This window comes from Emydura macquarii, unplaced genomic scaffold, assembly GCF_026122565.2.
Source record: "Emydura macquarii macquarii isolate MOO-44397 ecotype Brisbane River unplaced genomic scaffold, CSIRO-AGI_Emac_v2 contig_1790, whole genome shotgun sequence".
Classification (NCBI taxonomy): Eukaryota; Metazoa; Chordata; order Testudines; family Chelidae; genus Emydura; species Emydura macquarii.
Window position 1 is genome coordinate 2428455 of NW_027131927.1, and position 16252 is coordinate 2444706.

At 61.4% G+C, this 16252-nt stretch overlaps 3 protein-coding genes across 5 annotated transcripts; all 3 read left to right on the plus strand.

Annotated features, from left to right (window-relative positions):
• The first annotated feature begins 162 nt into the window (after positions 1 to 162).
• SNRPA (small nuclear ribonucleoprotein polypeptide A) lies at positions 163 to 4137 on the plus strand. Its single transcript, XM_067557285.1, has 7 exons — positions 163 to 299; positions 1287 to 1384; positions 1766 to 1938; positions 2047 to 2223; positions 2503 to 2676; positions 3184 to 3272; positions 3505 to 4137. The coding sequence occupies exons 2-7, from the start codon at positions 1312 to 1314 to the stop codon at positions 3662 to 3664; spliced, it is 846 nt and encodes a 281-aa protein (XP_067413386.1). The 5' UTR covers positions 163 to 299; positions 1287 to 1311; the 3' UTR covers positions 3665 to 4137.
• Positions 4138 to 5692: 1555 nt separating this feature from the next.
• On the plus strand, positions 5693 to 7533 carry MIA (MIA SH3 domain containing). Of its 3 annotated transcripts, none has more exons than XM_067556641.1 (4): positions 5693 to 6034; positions 6359 to 6474; positions 6893 to 7025; positions 7318 to 7533. In XM_067556641.1, the coding sequence occupies exons 1-4, from the start codon at positions 5779 to 5781 to the stop codon at positions 7485 to 7487; spliced, it is 675 nt and encodes a 224-aa protein (XP_067412742.1). In that variant the 5' UTR covers positions 5693 to 5778; the 3' UTR covers positions 7488 to 7533. The 3 variants fall into 3 exon arrangements, with proteins under 3 accessions (XP_067412742.1, XP_067412741.1, XP_067412743.1); XM_067556640.1 differs by having other exon boundaries at positions 5695 to 6034; positions 6341 to 6474; XM_067556642.1 differs by having other exon boundaries at positions 5708 to 6034; positions 6341 to 6474; positions 6893 to 7003.
• Positions 7534 to 10339: 2806 nt separating this feature from the next.
• LOC137158769 (rho-related GTP-binding protein RhoU-like) lies at positions 10340 to 15350 on the plus strand. Its single transcript, XM_067556639.1, has 3 exons — positions 10340 to 10617; positions 11138 to 11196; positions 11648 to 15350. The coding sequence occupies exons 1-3, from the start codon at positions 10413 to 10415 to the stop codon at positions 12092 to 12094; spliced, it is 711 nt and encodes a 236-aa protein (XP_067412740.1). The 5' UTR covers positions 10340 to 10412; the 3' UTR covers positions 12095 to 15350.
• Positions 15351 to 16252: the final 902 nt, after the last annotated feature.

The following is a 16252-nucleotide window of genomic DNA, read 5'->3' on the forward strand; positions in this document are numbered from 1 at the left end:
ACCGCCGAGCCGAACACCCAATGCGAATGCGAATTGCCGAAGGAAGGCGGGATAACGATGCCGCGCCGCCTTCTGATTGGTCATTTTGCACGCCTTTGATTGGCCTCCAGAAACGAGGCGGTACCGCCCTTTCATTGGCCGAGACAGGCGAGGCGCGCTTTTAAAGGCTCGTGAATCGGCGGCTGTTTGTTGTGAGTGGTTCGCGCGGCCGGGGGGCGTGGTTATCTCTCTGCGGGCTCCTCCTCCTTTGGCTCCGGAGGGACTGGCGGCGCTGAGGCCTGGGCCTGCGGACTCTATCGGTGAGGGATCGGTGCGGCTCGGAGCCATCGGGCCGCGGGGCCGGGGGGGATCGAGCTGCGGGGTCAAGCTTGGCCCGCCTGGTCTAGTATGGGGGGGGACAGCGGGGCCTGGCCGGGCCGTAGCGACCCGGTCCTTCTTGGGGGGGCCTCCCCTCATCCGGGTCCTTCCAGGGGTCTCATCCGGGTCTCTCGCCTGCCCTCACTTTGCCGGGCGGGGCTGTATCCTGTATCCCCCTCCACCAACACGAGATGGGACGGCTCTCGGTGTCTTTCTTGGGCCCCCACCCTCCCTGGGGACAGGGGCGGTGCCCCTCGAGCCCTTCTTGGGGTGGGGGGCGGGGCTGCCCCTGCTGTCTCCTTCCCTGCCAGTGGCGGTGGTGTCCCTAGCCGGAGTCTCTGTTTGGGGGGGACCCCCTGCTGCCTCCCTTCTCGTTTGTTGCTGGGGTCCACTGGGCCGGGAGCCTGCGTCAGGCATTAGGGATGCTCGCAGCAGCCCGGACCTGGGCTCGGAGGGTCCCCTGGTGCTGCGTTGTACTGAGCTCAGAGATGCTGTGGAGGATCCGTGCCCCAGTGGCCAGGCTGGCTCCCTTCCCCCCATGGTAAGGGTCATGGCCCCAGACCTGATTCCATTGAACCTGGCGTCTGCTGTGTCTGGTTTCGCTGCCTCTTAGATGCTTCATGGGTCTGTGATGCTGGAGCAAGGGCCTGTCTAGCCGCATGGCTTTTCCTGCCAGGCTTGCCTTGTGGAATGAGTGTCCATGCATGGGATTAGCCAGGAATAATGCCTAGCCTGCGTGTGGACAAACCTTGAGATTGTGGGATTGCTGCCTCCAGCTCCTCACACTCTTCTCTCCGTGGCCCTCATATCTGGAAACACATGATGGGGATCTTACGATGAAAACCCCAAGTCAGGGGTGGGCCTTGCATTTAGCTTCCCAATGGCTCCATCGCCTCGATTTACCATCTCTTGTTGTCTCTTCTTCTCAGACCCCACTCTTGTGACGTGCCTGCGATGGCTGTCCCTGATACCCGCCCCAATCACACCATCTACATCAATAACCTCAATGAGAAGATCAAGAAGGATGGTGAGCAAGTGAGCTCCTGGGAGGTTCCTGGCTGGAGCTGCTATGGTGGCTGGGTGGGCTAAGGAGCTTGTACCTGGGTCTAGCGCTTTCGGGGGGAGGGGGGGTTGGAGGACTCGCTCCCTGGCCCACTCTCGCTCCCCTGTTGCTGTCTAGCCAAGGAGGGCTGGTTCTCTCTGAGCACTGCGGAGGGATAAAAGCGACATTCTCTCTCTGATGTCGGGGGCAAGAGCTTCTGTCTGAATCCACAGTGGGAGTCCATGGTCCTAGAGTACAGAAGTCGCTTGCTCTAACTGCTAGACGGCTCCGCATCCAACTCTTTGTGGTGGCAGAGCTCTGTGTCTGTCTGATCCATGTGCCTCATGCTCCTATTCTCTCTCCTAGAGCTGAAGAAATCCCTCTATGCCATCTTCTCCCAGTTCGGCCAGATCCTGGATATCCTGGTGTCTCGGAGCCTGAAGATGAGGGGACAAGCCTTTGTCATCTTCAAGGAAATCAGCAGCGCCACAAATGCCTTGAGGTCTATGCAGGGGTTCCCCTTCTATGACAAGCCTATGGTAAGTGCTGTGTGCTGCCCAGGTGGTGGCCTGTCCAGAGGGTGATGTTTGAATGGCCCGAGGTGCCGATTGGCCGTGCTCCCCCTGACAAGTTCTCTCTGCCTTCAGAGGATCCAATACGCCAAGTCGGACTCCGACATCATCTCAAAAATGAAAGGCACCTACGTGGAGCGCGACCGCAAGCGGGAGAAGAGGAAGCCCAAAGGCCAGGAGACACCTGCTGTCAAGAAGCAGGTGCCAGGAGCAGCCACTCCGGTGGCAGCCGCAGTCCAAGGAGCTGTTCCTGTGAGTAGCGGGAGCAGCATCTCTGATGGGGACTCTGCCCCTGGGCAGTGGCTGGATGACAGCCGGAGCCTGGGGGAGGGGAAGCCTTGCCTAGCCCTCCAGTGGGATTCTATGCAGCCAGCGTGGCCTCTGTCTCTGATCTCTGGGGTCGGGTTGAGTTGTGTTTCCAGCTGAGGTCTGCTGGCTGCAGCTGGCTGGTGTGAATGCCAGGATTGTGCCTGTGTGGCAGGCCAGAACCAGGCTCTTGCTGTGAAGCTGGGCGTGCTCTCTCTCCTGCAGGGGATGCCACCAATGAATCAGGGTCCCCGCATGATGCACCACATGGCAGGCCAGCCTCCGTACATGCCCCCTCCGGGTATGATCCCCCCACCCGGCATGACTCCAGGTGGACTCGCACCCGGGGGCATGCCCCCTCAGCAGATGATGCCTGGCCAGATGCCTCCAACCCAGCCGGTGAGTATATCTGAGCTCGGGCTGGCTTCTCCTGCTCCTTTCTGGGATCCAGCAGCAGGTCAAAAAGCTGCAAGTGACGCTTCCCAAATGGCGATGTTAGATTGGACTCCGCTATGTGGGGAAAAACCTCTCTTTAAGGTGGGGATTGGGGTAGTGGGGCCTTCCTCCCCGAAGGTGCTGGTTCCAATTCAGTGTGGGTTGGTGGTGAGCGGAAGAAAGCTCGAGGCTTGTGTGAGACGCCTCTCCGAAGGGTCAGTCATCCTCATGAGCTTGTTGCTAGCCTCAGCCAAGAAGTCAGAGATGCTGAGCCCACCTTGAAGGGAACTCCGGTGTGTGGAGAGCAGGGGATGCTCACCCTGGCAATGGGGGGAGGGGGAGGGCTTGCCTGGGCACTGCCCCTGCTGTGTGCATCTGGCTGGAGTTGCCCAGCAGGGTTCTCTGCCCTCCCCTATGGGTGACACTCGCAGCATGCGGCTCCCAGTCTGATTCTTGCTCTCTCCCTCACAGCTCTCGGAGAACCCACCCAATCACATCCTCTTCCTCACCAACCTGCCTGAGGAGACCAATGAGCTGATGCTGTCCATGCTCTTCAATCAGTGAGTGTGGGGCCGGGGCCCTCTCAGGGCACCATGCGTGCTGAGTGTGGGGCTGACGGCCCAGTGGCGGGGGATGCCCACTGTAGCTAGCCACTTTGGTGGACATGGGTGATGGTTGATGGGGAGGCAGGGAGCTTGGTGATGGTAAGTGGGTGTAGAGATCGGGAGCAGGGGCTAGGAGTTGGAGCGATCCAGGGGCTCGTCCCTCTAACAGCCTGATCCTGCCCCCCAGGTTCCCAGGGTTCAAGGAAGTGCGCCTGGTGCCCGGGCGGCATGACATCGCTTTTGTGGAGTTTGATAACGAAGTGCAGGCCGGAGCTGCCCGTGATGCCCTCCAGGGCTTCAAGATTACTCAGAGCAACGCCATGAAGATTTCCTTTGCCAAGAAGTGAAGCTCCCCCAGGCCCAGAACTGCCTGCCTGGCCCAGAACTGCCCCTTCCCCATCCCCCAGTTAGTGTCTGTTCTGAACCACTCCCCCTTTGTTTTTTTTACCAGTTGCCTGGAAGGTAAGTCTGTCCTTAGGGCCGGCTGGGTTTCCAGCCCCAAACTCCTCTTCCCTAGAGCATTGTAAATTGAGAGCGGGGAAGTGTCTGACTTGCATCCACCTTGGACTCCACATTGCCTTGCTGCTCAGAGAGCGGGTAAGTGTCTCTGGAGCGCTGCCAGCTGGTGATCCCGTGTCTGCGATGGCCTGGCCATGTCAGGAAGCCTGAGTGCTGAGTTGGTTGGTATGGGGAGGGGGGCGCGGTGGCTAGAGGTAGCCAAATCCCTACTGAAGCATTGTACCCAGAGTCTGCTGCTCAGACATTGCACCTGGAGCTCTTATGTTTTGCAATAAAACCTCCTTTTGTGATCTACCTACAATGCTGCACTGGGCTTCCTTGCTGGGTTCTTTCCCTGGGGTGTGGTGAAATTGACCCTGCCAGCTGATTGGTCTTTGGTCCCTTAAACCAGTGTCATGAGAGGGGGATCTGAGCCAGTCTTGCTGGCAGGGTGGGGGGGTTTTGATGGAGCAGAAGAGAATTATTCTGAGCCTGGTGACAGTATCAAATTTGGTATTCTGGGTTTACCCCCCAATATCCCAGAGGCCTTTGTGGGGTGCCTTCTGTCTGGTATGAGCAGATTGTTCCTGCCTTCTTTAACATGGAGCCTGGAGATCTTGGGATGCATTGCTGGGGACAGAGCATTGCATGCTGGGTGAGGGGTCATTGAGGTGTACCTGTGCTGGAGAGGGGCCTTGGTGGAGATCGTGGCTGGTGGGGGGAGTTGGCCAAGTGGTCCAAGCTGTGCTGGTCGTGTTCCCAACATGGCAGAGGGCAGGGATCGCCAGTGGTTTGACTGCCTCTACTGTGGTCCCCCCTAGAGTTGGCTGCCTGCCTCCTCTGTTAGCTTCAGAACTAACCTGTTCACCCCCTTTGCTGGCTAAGGGGGGTCAGACACTTCCCAGCAGCCCCCTGCAAGTGGGATGTGGCCCCTCCCCTTGGGGCTTGAGCTCAGAGCACTGGGCATTCGTAACTGGCAGGAGCTAACGCTCGCTCCACGTAGCAATTTGCCACCATCTGGCTCAAAGTGGGATCCCACCATTCGCAAGGAGTTTTTGAACTGGGGTGGGTTGGTGGGCTCCCATCCTGGCTTCCCCCGAGACACAGTTGGCATGTGGCTTGGGGAAGGAGCTCTTCTACCATCTGCCTTTGACAGGGGCGTGCCCAGAAATGTAACTTCAGGAGGGGTGTGTTCTGTCCCCCTGCCATGACTCAGGCAGGAGCTCGCTCTTCCTCCCGCAGCCCCATCCCCTCAGGGCTGGAGGAGTTGTGTGCCCCTGATTGCTCCCCCTTGTGCACGCCCCTGCTCTCAACCCTGTTCTCCGTGGGGACCTCGCACCACCGCCCCCTCTGTGGGCCTCAGCCTCTGATGAAAGCCGCGCAGGGAGGACAATGGGCCCAGTATGTTACCCAAGAGCTGGCAGTGCAGGGGCTGGCCCCCGTTTGTCCTTGCTCCTGGGCTTCAGTTTGTGGATCCAGATCATTTAAAAAGTGGAACGGAAGGGTAGAGAGAATTTGAACCTGCCCACTTGAGCTGTGCCTCCGCTGCCCGGGGATGGGATTCTGCCCCCACACTCTGAGGGCCTGACAAGCTGGCACAAAGACTCATCTGCTGTGGACATGCAGCCACCTCTGGGGTGGACTGGAGCAGCACTACGCAGCTGGAGATGACCAGTCCTATCCTGGGAGAGCCACTGAGGCTGGAGAATGGCATTGCCCCAGCTGGCGACTCAGGAGTGGGAATCATCACAGGGAAACAAGGCCAAGTTTAATCTGGGATCTGTGCCTTCAGTGACACGGCACCTCCTGCTGCTGCACCCTGCTTCTGGCGGCACGGTGCCCCTTACAGCCACCTGCGTGTCGGGGAGAGCGTGCTGCTTTGAGTCTGTGCGGGGATCAGCAAGGCTTGGCGCTGCCAGGGTCGGGGGGCCCCTGCTGAATCAATGGGCACTTGCTGCCTGCAATGGGGCAGCTTCTTTGGGCTCTCCGAAAAGGGCTCAGGGCGGTGACTAGAAACGCAGCCAGGGCTGGCGATGTATCCTCCCAGCCAGGGCAGTCTGAGCCCGCAGCCCTGGGTGGCTGTCTCTCTCCCACCATGGCTAACTGCCGGCTCTGGGCCCTGGCAGCTCTGCTGTGCACCCTGCCGGAGCTGGCACAGGGCAGCCGCCCGCTGGACAAGCTGGCCGAGAAGAAGCTGTGTGCGGACGTCGACTGCAGCCGTAAGCGTCCGGCGGGTGACCGGAGGCCAGGGCTGTGCCCCTGAAGGCTGTGGCTGGGGGCCAGGGCTGGATTGGGGCAGTGGGATTGGGGCAGGGACTCAGGCAGGGGTGTGGCCCTGGGGCTGTGGGGTGGCACAGGGCAGGGGGCCATGCGGTGCTGTGTGCTGGGATTGGAGGTGGCACAGGGCAGGGCTGGGCTCGGGGCAATGATGCAGAGCGGGGGAGGGGGTGTTGGTGGAGGTGCAGCATAGGCCCCCAGGAATGATCCTCCCCCCCTCCCCCCCATCTGCTCCTCCACCCGCCCAGATCCAATCTCCATCGCAGTGGCTGTGCAGGATTACATCGCCCCCGACTGCCGGTTCATCCACATCCAGCGTGGCCAGGTGGTCTATGTCTTCTCCAAGCTGAAGGGCCGTGGCCGGCTGTTCTGGGGCGGCAGTGTGAGTGGCTGCGGGTTCCTGATCATCTCCCTGGGTGGGGTGGGCGGGGGGGCTCTCTGGGAGGCAAAGTGGGGGGGGGGGAGCGCCCTGCCTGGCTCCTCTCCAAGGGGAGAGTGTTGTGCCCCTGTGACCTGCCGGTGGAGGGGGGAACTGGAGCCGGAGTGATGCAAAGGGCTTGGCCTGAATCCCCCACCCATGCCCTGAAATAACCAGGCCAAGCCAATCACACCCCCCAACCCCCCCCCCCCGGTCACTGGTTCCCATCTCAGGTTGCTGCTCTTCTGAGGGCTGGTTAGCTCCTGTGTGATACGAGTTTGCTGGGTCTCGGGGGATTTTGCCCAGACTGGACCTTTGTGGCGTGGGTTGGTCTCGGGGGTCTTGGTGCCCTTCGCTCAGCCTCCACATCTCCTCCCTGCAGGTGCAGGGGGATTATTACGGGGCACACCCTGCCCGCCTGGGCTACTTCCCCAGCAGTGTGGTGCAGGAGAGCCAGTACCTGAAGCCAGGGAAGGTGGAGGTAAAAACCGATGTGAGTAGCCAAGCTGCAGAAGGTGGGTGGCCAACTACTGATGGCGGGGGGGGGGGAGGGAAGGAAGAGGAATCCCCCAAACCAGGGGGGCTGCCACCACCCAGGGACCCACAACACAGGGAGCGCCTGGCCCTCAGTGCAGCAGCTGTTAAAGGTGCTTTAAAGAGACTGCCTGCTGGAGTGGCAGATGTGGGGATAGAACCCAGGAGTCCTGGCTCCTAGCACTCTCCTCCCCCTGCTCTAGGACCCCCCTTCCCCTCTGCTTGTCTCCTCAAAGCAGTGATGTTTGATCCCTCTAATCTCTTCCTTTCCAGCAATGGGATTTCTCTTGCCAGTGAGTCCTGCGTCACCTCCGGCTCCCAGCGCTCACTCGGATCCTGGCACAACCGCCTCGCCCAGGGAGGGGAAGTGGCTTTGGCGCCTGGCCGAGGCCGCGGTGCTGTCCTGGAGCCCCGGCAGCAGGCATGAATTTCCTTTGCTGTAGCAATAATAAACGTGCCCCCACCCCTGCTGGGTGCTTGGGTCTTGGCGCTGCCTGGCTGCAACTCCCTGTAGCTTCACTGTTATTACCTCAAGCCTGGGCCTACTTCTCAATAGACCGTCCCCCATGCAGCGAACCTGCCAGCCCCACTCTTTCCCTGGTGAGGGAGCAGGGGATCTCATGGGGGGCTGCTCCCCTAGACTAGACCCCCTCCTTCCTGACAGCCCTGTATGGTTTGTGGCCTCCCCTCCATGTTCACAGCTGAGCGGGCCCAGGCTCACCCCAGCTGCCTGGCTTCTCGCTGGTACAGCCTGGCTGCGCATCTCAATGGCTTGAAAAGTGAGTCACTTGTGGGACGGGGGAGGGACAGTACCCAGTGGATGAAGGGAAGGTGCCCCATAGTGTCCAGTGGTGGTGGGGTACTGACAAATATTCCTGTCCTCCACTCTCCTTTAGATCTTGGGGCTCCCATCAAGCAGCTGCCACGAAGTCAGTCCCGGCAGTGCACTCCCCCCGGGGCAGTCAGCTTGCAATAGAAATCTCATTTTAAACACTGTGCCCCAGATTCTCCTCCTGCCCTACCTTGCGTGGCTGCAGGGGCTGGGGGGGGGGGGAGGGGAGCACTGCAGCACCCCTCCCCCTGCGAGCTAGGGCTGAGAGCTAACTGGAGCGGCTGGTCATAGCTTGGGTGAGGGGGATTTCTGACTGGGGCATCCTTTGCCTGGCTCTCTGCTGCCCAGGGGTGGTGGGGTGTTGCCCTGGGTTGGGCAAAGGATGGCTTAGTGCCAGCTCATTGGTCACCTGTGTGCTGAAAGTGAAAGTAAGTGACTGATCCCCCCCCCATTGCACTAGGAGGCCTTGTTACAGCTGGGAGCTGACCCTGGACCTCACGTCCGGTGCCCCCTTCCCCACAGCTGGGGCTAGAATGCTGCATCCTGAGGCCCCCCCCACATGGCTCTAGTCACTAGCCCCCCCCTCCCCCTGCCCTCCCACCCCCTGCCCCGACTTAGTAACTCCATTGACATCCCATCTCCTGCCCCAGCCTTGCTCTGGAGGCCAGCCCCCTGTGCTGTGCTGTGCTGTGCTGGGGGCAGGGTGGGCCAGGGCCAGCATGAAACGTTCCCAGCATAGCTGTGTCTCCAGCATCACTCATGGTTCTGTGGATGATAGGTTGGCTCGGAGGAGGGAGCTGCTAGGCCGGGGTTCCCCCCCTGTGGCTCTTGCTACCTGCTAAGGGAGGGCAGGCCCTGCTGCTATCTCTGGTCAAAGCAACCTTTCCCCGTTTATACAGGGAGTTGGGGGCTGTCAGCCTGGACTCCTGCATTCTGACCCCAGCTCTGGAAGAGGAGCAGGGTCTAATGGTTAGAGCAGGGAGGCTGGGGATTCAACCAGTTATAGGTGGAGTGAGGGGAAATTCTGCTCCTTTGTCAATGGTCCCCGCAGCCTAAAGTCCTCCACTTCCCCACCCAGGCCAGGTTCAGCAGAGAGGCTGGTGCCTCTAGCGCATAGTAGGGCGATTGCTGTAGGGCAGAAGAACATGGAGGTGTCTCCTTGGGGCTGCATGGGGGACAGAGGCTGTCATCCCCTGCAGTGTTAATTCACACTAAGGGAGGGTTGGGTGAGGGGGGTGGATAGCCCAGTGGCTGGCATTGCAGGCTGCATGGCCTGTGATTCTTGGGCACCAACTTTCTCCTCCAGCCGGCTGCAGCCATTGGGATTGGGCCGAGAGCTTGACCGCCAATTTTCAGCCTGTAGCAAAGCCGCCGGGTCCTGGCTATTTTGGTTGCTTGGCAGGTGTGCTGCAAGGAGGTTGCAGAGCTGGGGGCATTGGAGGGGGCTTCCCTTCAGCCAGCACCTGTCCTCTGCCCCCTGGCCGGTGGGGTCTGGTGGTGCGAGCGGATGAGTCTCACCTTGCAAAATCTGGAAGCCACCCAAAAAACAGGGGGTGTAGATTTATTGTGTGTATGAGGGTAGCACCATGGACCTCAACCAACAGCGGGTCACCAAAGCCCCAGGCACTGCACCAATTCCCCCTCCTTCAACTGAGATCAGGGTCCCCATTGTGCCGGGTGCTGCACAGAGCCAGCGTGACATCCCCCTCCCCTGCGGTGTGCGAGCTGTCTGGCAGCCGATCCTTGTTTGTGGGAACTACAGAGCTGCCGCTCCGATAAGCAGCTCTCCGAAGCCAAGGCCCTGCCTGAGGCCCTTTTGACCTCGTGCTGGAATCGGCCTGGCACCACCCGTCCTGTTTCCAATAACAGGTGACGCTTTCTGCACTGGAGCACCTCAGGGCTTCCTGTTTTCGCTCCTGGTTCATGGGGGAGGCCTGAAGCCATCACAGACTGGCTGTGCTGCGGTGTCCAAAATACATGGGGGACGGTGGCTCGGGGCAGGATCCCCTGATCCTCTGCAAGAGGGACCCTTTTGTATTAATGCGCAACAGGATGGGGGTATCACTGGCGGGGGGGACGCAGCCAGCCCCTGCCTCGGGGATGGGCAGTACTGACAAATGGTCACGCACAGCAAAATCAGCCATGTAGAGTGGGGATGGGAAGTCTGGGGGCCCAGGCCCCACTAGGTCCCCCTGGCGCCTGGCAGGGACGCGGCTCATGCATGCCATTGGAGCAGTTGCTCTTGGAATGGCTGGGTAGGGGGAGATGGATGCCCAAGGTCTGGGTAAGACACCCATTAGTCCAGCTTCGCCCCAAACCCTTTTCTGCCCCCTCCCTCGGCATGGAGGGCGTGTCCCCGCCAGTCTCCGCCCTCCCAGTGGGGGCAGGGACATGCAAATCAGCCGCTGTTATATAAACCCCCGAGCGGAGCTGGGCGCGCCGCGCAGGGGGGGCGCAGCGCGTTGGAGCCGGTCGGGTCTCGGCGGCTCTATTCTCCGCCCCTTTCCCCTGCAGCCCTTTCCCGCGGGGCCGGACCATGCCCCCGCAGGAGCTGCTGCCCCAGTACCTGGCTGCGCCCCCGGTGCCCCCGCATCGGCCCCCGGCGGCGCCCCGCGCCCGCCTGGAGCTCCAGTGCGTCCTGCTGGGGGACGGCGCCGTGGGCAAGACCAGCCTGGCGGTGAGCTACAGCGCCAACGGCTTCCCGGCCCGCTACGTGCCCACCGCGCTGGACCGGTTCTCGGGTAGGTGCCGCCCCGGGGCCCCGCTCCGTCCGCGACCCGCCGGGGGCGCACGGGGCTCCCCGGTTCCGCCCAGCCTCTCCAGCCGCGATCCCCCTTGGCAGGCCCCCGGTTGAGAAGAGGGGGGGGGGACCCATTAGAGACGGTCCCTTCCCAACGGGGGTCCCGCTGCCGGGGATCGCTGTGGGAAGGCTCTGCCTGCCCCATTGTCTAGAATGGGACCCCTCTTCCCCATTATTCCTCCTGAAGGCCAGTGTGAGGGGGGCTGAGAGCCAGGACTCCTGGGTTCATCCTAGCTCTGGGAGGAGAGGGGGGTCTAGTGGTTACAGCAGGTGGGGCTGGGAGCCAGGACTCCTGGGTTATATCCCCGTTCTGAGGGGTGGGGAGTATGGTCTAGGGGTTAGAGTAGCGGGGGGCTGAGTCCTCTCCTAGCTCTGCCCCTGGAGAAGTTTAACATCCCTGGGGCCTGTGAGTGGTGGTGGGAGGCTCTGGCCACAGGGGTAACTGTCTCTTCCCTCTGCAGCTGTGGTGCAGGTGGACAGCACCCCCGTGAGGCTGCACCTCTGCGATACAGCGGGGCAGGTAAGAACCCAGCTGGAAGTTCCCTTTAACCGGTTCCCAGCAGCTGTTCAGCCCCTGCCAGCTCCTCCCGCGCCCCAGGCGCTGGCACTTTCTGACCTCGTCAGCCAAGGTGGGTGCTGGGGAAGGTAACGAACCTGCCCAGCTCTGCCCATGCCACTCCCCTATGCACCCGTGTTGGGGCTCTGTCCCAGCTCTGGGAGGGGAGTGGGGTGTGGTGGTTAGAGCAGGGGGGCTGGAAGCCAGGACTCCTGGGTTCTCTTTCCAGGTCCACTTCTGACTCCCTGTGTGACCTTGAGCAAGTTGGTTATCTCTCTGGGTCCCAGCCCTCCCCCCAATCAGTGACACAGGGATGACCCTTCCCTGACTCCTCCTGGGATGGGGGCTGAGCGGGTCTGTGGGGCCCCAGCTGTGGGTGGCCTTGGTCACTCACTGGGTGCTCCTCCATCACCAGGACGAGTTTGACCCGCTGCGGCGGCTCTGCTACCCGAAGGCAGACGTCTTCCTCCTCTGCTTCAGCGTGGTGGCCCCCACTTCCTTCCAGAACGTTGGGGAGAAGTGGGTGCCGGAGCTGCGCCAGCGGTGCCCTGCCACGCCCCTGCTGCTCGTGGGCACCCAGTGCGACCTGCGTCAGGATGTCCAGGTGCTCGTCCAGCTAGCTCGGCGCAAGGAGAAGCCAGTGGCTGAGCCGGCGGCCCGGGCACTGGCCCAGAAAGTGGGAGCCGTGGGCTACGTGGAGTGCTCAGCGCTGACCCAGCAGAACCTCAAGGAAGTGTTCGACACGGCCATCGTTGCGGGGCTGCAGCATGCCGAGCCCCGGGGCCGGCGGGCACGCAGTGCGGCCAGCAAGGTGCGGGGGCTCTCCAAGGCCTGGTGGAAGAAGTACGTCTGTGTGCGGTAGCTGGGGCTCTGCCGAGGACCCGGGCAGCCTGCCCCACCGCGCCCCTATGGTTGGGGGGCCTGGGCTGAGACCAGGCAACTCAGTCCAGGCATGGATTAAAGAGCCTCCGGGCTGCTGCTGAACTGGGTGTATGCTGGCTGTGCTGTGCCGTGCTCCAGAACACCCCCCATCCCATCTGGCTGACTGTGCTGGGCTCCAGAACCCCCCCGTGCTGTGTGGGTTGTGCTCCTGGGGTGCTGGGCTGCATCCCCCCTGCATCCGGGGCAGTCTTCTGACACCGAGGGCGTTTGTGGAGCCAGAATTCAAAGCAGGGACTGGATCCGCACCATGGAATCTCCTCCCTCAAGACACATCCCCCCAGGGAGAGAATCTTGCTTCCCTGCAGGACAGTCCGTCTCAGGGTGACCAAAGGGTGCTGCGAGAGGCTCAGCTATGCCCTCTGTCTCCCTGCCAGCCGCTGGCACCTCTCTAGCCAGGACCCTGCCTCCGGTAGGATCAGCACCAGCTGTGCCCGTGGACTGGCGCATCCCGGCTGTGCGGCTGGTCTCTCCCGCTGTTAGTTTTGCACTAGTATAAAAATGTCCCTGGCTGAAAGGGGATTTGCTCAGAGGTCCCCTCCCCCCCCACCCCTTTGGCAAATCCCCTTTTCAGCCCCCACCCGTGGCCTTAATCCCCTTCAGCACCATCTATGCTTTCAGGGGTCCCGTGCCCTCCTGTTTGGGCTGGGGAGCTGTAGCCCCAGGCCATGTCTCTAGCTGGGCAGTACCCCTGCCCCACAATCTGGGCTCTGCAGAGGGGCTGTTTTCAAACAGCGGGCAAAGGGCAAATGGATGATTTTGAGCCCTTTCCGGGGTTGCAAGAACCTGGCTGCCCCACGTGCGGTGGGTGGTGGGTGGGTTGTGGTCTGTTCTCACCCCTCCCCCCCCCCACCTGCCACAGTATGGTCCCTCCAGCTGGCCCTGGGGGGTAATGGATGGGTGTTAGCATGGGGCAGGGAGTGTGGTGCCTCTTACCCCCTAACTGCCCCTACCTCTGCTCCCTGGCTGCTGGTTTCTGATCCCAGTAACAAGAGGGAGCAGGGGGAAGGGCAGGTATTGTCAGCTGCTGCTGTGACCTGGCTGGGCAAAGCCAGGGGGTAGGCGGTCCGTCTGTCCGTCCATCCTTTCTTTTTTTTTAAACGTCTTGAACCAATAAAGTCTCTTTCCATTGTGCAAATGCTGTGGGAGTTCCCCCTAGAGCCGCTGCTGCAGGGGGGTGGGGGTGTGAGCAGAGGGTTGGGGGTTCAATCAGTGTTTTGGGAGGGGGATCCTGGTACGATCTGCAAGCCCTCTATGATCCCCGTGCACCTGTGACTCTGGGCGAGACCCTGCATGCTTCAGGGGTCCAGGATTGGGTGCTTTGATGGACCCAGTAAGAGCTCAGTGCTGCTGTCACACCAGGCGTTGTGCAGATCCCGACCTAGATCAGGGCCCTGTCATGCCAGGCGCTGCCCAGAGTGGGACCAGCCAGTTCCCTGTTGGGGAAAGACAGAGCTCTCTGATCCTGTGCCTGTCATTTAACAGGGCTCCAGCGGACCATGAGGGTCAGTTTCCACCTACTGCCAGCATCCCCTGGGGAATGGGCCAGGTCTAGTGGTTAGAGCAGGGAGGGCCTGGGAGCCAGTACTCTTGGGTTCTTTCCCCAGCTCTGGAGGGGGAGGGAGGGCTACAGTGCAGGAGGAGGTGGGTCACGTTCTTTTTACTGCCCCTCCCTCTGCTGTGGTCCCCTCCTCAAAGCTGCTCCTGGGCTGGTGACTGCAGCTGGCTCTGGCCTTATCAGCGGCTCCAACTCACCCTGCCATAAAACTCAGGAGGGGAGCAGAGCTGATAGCACCGGGCCCTGCCTGCAAGCTACTCCAGAGCCTGGGCAAAGGGCACCGGGGCCTCTTATGCCAAGGATGTGGAGTTACTCTGTGGGGGGTGGGGATCTCAGTAGGGAGCCACATGCTGCCTGATGTGCCCCACCCCAGAGCTGGCTGCATTTTGCTGCAGGTTTGGGCTGTGGCTCTTGGCATGTAATAATGAGCCTCACACCAGTGGGTTGGGGATTCCCGGCAATCAGGATGGGCGGAGATGGAGAGAAATCGGAAGCGGGGAATCCCCAACAGAGAATTACTCTGTGGGTAGATTCCCCAGGGCTTTACACCCCCCATGGGGCTCTGCCCCATTGCTCAGGGCCCCCCGTGGCTGTCAGCCCGGGCGGTGTTTCTTGGAACCAGGATGGCTTGATTCCCCTGGGCAGACCCCATTTCCCTTTTGGAAAACAGCAATCCGGGACGTGACGCTGGAAAAACTCAGCCTGGCGGGAACCCGGCCGGCTGGGGGGGCAGTTGGCTTAGGGGCTGGAATCTCAGCCGGGGATCTGGCACCAAGCCCTTCACAAATAGCATCAACTGTGGGAAAAGCCAAGGGCTTGGCTCCCAGCCCCCCCAACTCTAACCATTAGATCCCACTCCCTTCCCAGAGCTGGGGAGAGGACCCAGGAAGCCTGTCTACCAGCTCCCCAGCTCTAACTACCAGGCAACACTCACCCACTGGCTTTTATTTCCTAGGCTGGAAGGAAGCAATATGGGAGTTGGGGTGGGGGCTGGGAGCCTCCATTCTTTTAGCCACATTAATACCCCCCCCATATAATCTAAGTCCTGCCCCTTCCCCCCCACTCCCGTCTGTTGTTCCAGGAACTAGCTGGCAGAGGTGGGGCCGCCCCACGGGCACAGGGAGGGCGTGTTTGCTTGGCATGTACAGGGAGTTCATGGTACAGCCGCCCACTACCCTGCCGCACCCAGCCAGCCTATGCCTCCCCCCCAATGCCAGGGCTTGTTGGGGCTTGTGGCTGAGAGCACAAGGCTCTGGGGTGTGTCTTGACGCTGTACCCCTGCAGAGCAATGCCAGGGGGGCAGAGAGGAACAGAGGTGAAACAGGAATTCTGGGTTCTGTCCCAGGCTCTGGGAGAGGAGTGGGGTTTGGTGGTTGCAGGTAGGGCAGGGAGCCAGGACTCCTGGGTTCTCTCCCAGCTTGGGGCTGAGCTGGTATCTCTCTGAGTGTGGGCTGAGGGTTGCCTTCTAGGAACCCAACCTCTGCTATCTCATCTGAGCACCGGCTCCTTCCATTCCCGGGGACGGAGCTGCCCAGCCCCTGCTCCCCCAGGCCTAGGCTCCTTGGAGCAATTGGCCTCGGGGGCGGGGGAGGGGTTGGTGGCCCTGATCCTGCTAGGCTGACTCTTGCTGGGGGGCTTCTCCAACCCTGGGTCCTGAGCTGGGAGATCCCCAGATCACAGGGTCAGTCCTGGGGTATGAGGGGCTAGAGGGTTGGACTGGAACCATGTTCTGTTCAAATCCAGGGAGAGTGGGATGGAAATACCAACTCCACCCCGTTCAGAGAGGGAGAGACACCACACAACTCACACAGGGAGTCTGTGGCAGAGCTGAGGAGAGAACCCAGGAGTCCTGGCTCCCAGGCCTCCCCCCACCCCGCCCGCTCTAACCACTAGGCACCACTCCCATCCCAGAGTACACCATTCTCAATCCCATCAGGGCTAGGATTGCAGGGGGCTGTGGGTTGGGATTGGGGGACACCGGTACAGCTGGGGGGGGGGGGGGGGGCCCCGAGCTGCTTAGGTCCAGTTCCTGTCACCTTGGGGGAAGCTGCCTCCCCCCCCATCCAGTGCTCCTGGGGTTCTTTCAGCTCCCCAAACCCACCTTTTCTTGGCAGGAAATCCAGGGGCGGGGAGAGACGCTTCCCTCACAGCCTCACACTGGCAATGTGCAGGCCCTGAGGGTGGTTTGTGTGCCCATCACATGGCCACCAGCCACCCCAGGACAGGGATAGGTTTCAGCCCTGGCCGCCTAGGCCAAAATGGCCATGCAAATGCGTACCACCTGCCCCCTGCCATGGTGCCACCTGGCCCTGCAACAATGCACCGTCCCCTCGCCGTGTGCTAGGGCGCTGCCATGCAGCCTGACTGAAGGCATGGGGTGGCTGATTTTGCCCCCTACCCTACAGGGATGAGCCCCGAGGCTGGGCTGAGCTCTGGTGAGGAAAGGAAGGAAGGAGCCTGCTGGGGTGGGGCTAGAACACAGCGGTGAATAACAGGCCTGGGGGATAGGGGGGAGGCAGAGCA

What these genes read in the sequence shown, in the direction of transcription:
- SNRPA (XM_067557285.1), top strand. Translation starts at nt 1,312, where the DNA reads ATGGCTGTCCCTGATACCCGCCCCAATCACACCATCTACATCAATAAC. An exon ending in CCTTCTATGACAAGCCTATG is followed by an intron (nt 1,939 to 2,046) that starts GTAAGTGCTGTG and finishes CTCTGCCTTCAG; the next exon opens with AGGATCCAATACGCCAAGTC. An exon ending in CTGTCCATGCTCTTCAATCA is followed by an intron (nt 3,273 to 3,504) that starts GTGAGTGTGGGG and finishes CCTGCCCCCCAG; the next exon opens with GTTCCCAGGGTTCAAGGAAG.
- MIA (XM_067556640.1), top strand. Translation starts at nt 5,779, where the DNA reads ATGGGGCAGCTTCTTTGGGCTCTCCGAAAAGGGCTCAGGGCGGTGACT. An exon ending in TGCGGACGTCGACTGCAGCC is followed by an intron (nt 6,035 to 6,340) that starts GTAAGCGTCCGG and finishes CCACCCGCCCAG; the next exon opens with ATCCAATCTCCATCGCAGTG. An exon ending in GGCTGTTCTGGGGCGGCAGT is followed by an intron (nt 6,475 to 6,892) that starts GTGAGTGGCTGC and finishes TCCTCCCTGCAG; the next exon opens with GTGCAGGGGGATTATTACGG.
- LOC137158769 (XM_067556639.1), top strand. Translation starts at nt 10,413, where the DNA reads ATGCCCCCGCAGGAGCTGCTGCCCCAGTACCTGGCTGCGCCCCCGGTG. An exon ending in CGCGCTGGACCGGTTCTCGG is followed by an intron (nt 10,618 to 11,137) that starts GTAGGTGCCGCC and finishes TTCCCTCTGCAG; the next exon opens with CTGTGGTGCAGGTGGACAGC. An exon ending in TCTGCGATACAGCGGGGCAG is followed by an intron (nt 11,197 to 11,647) that starts GTAAGAACCCAG and finishes CTCCATCACCAG; the next exon opens with GACGAGTTTGACCCGCTGCG.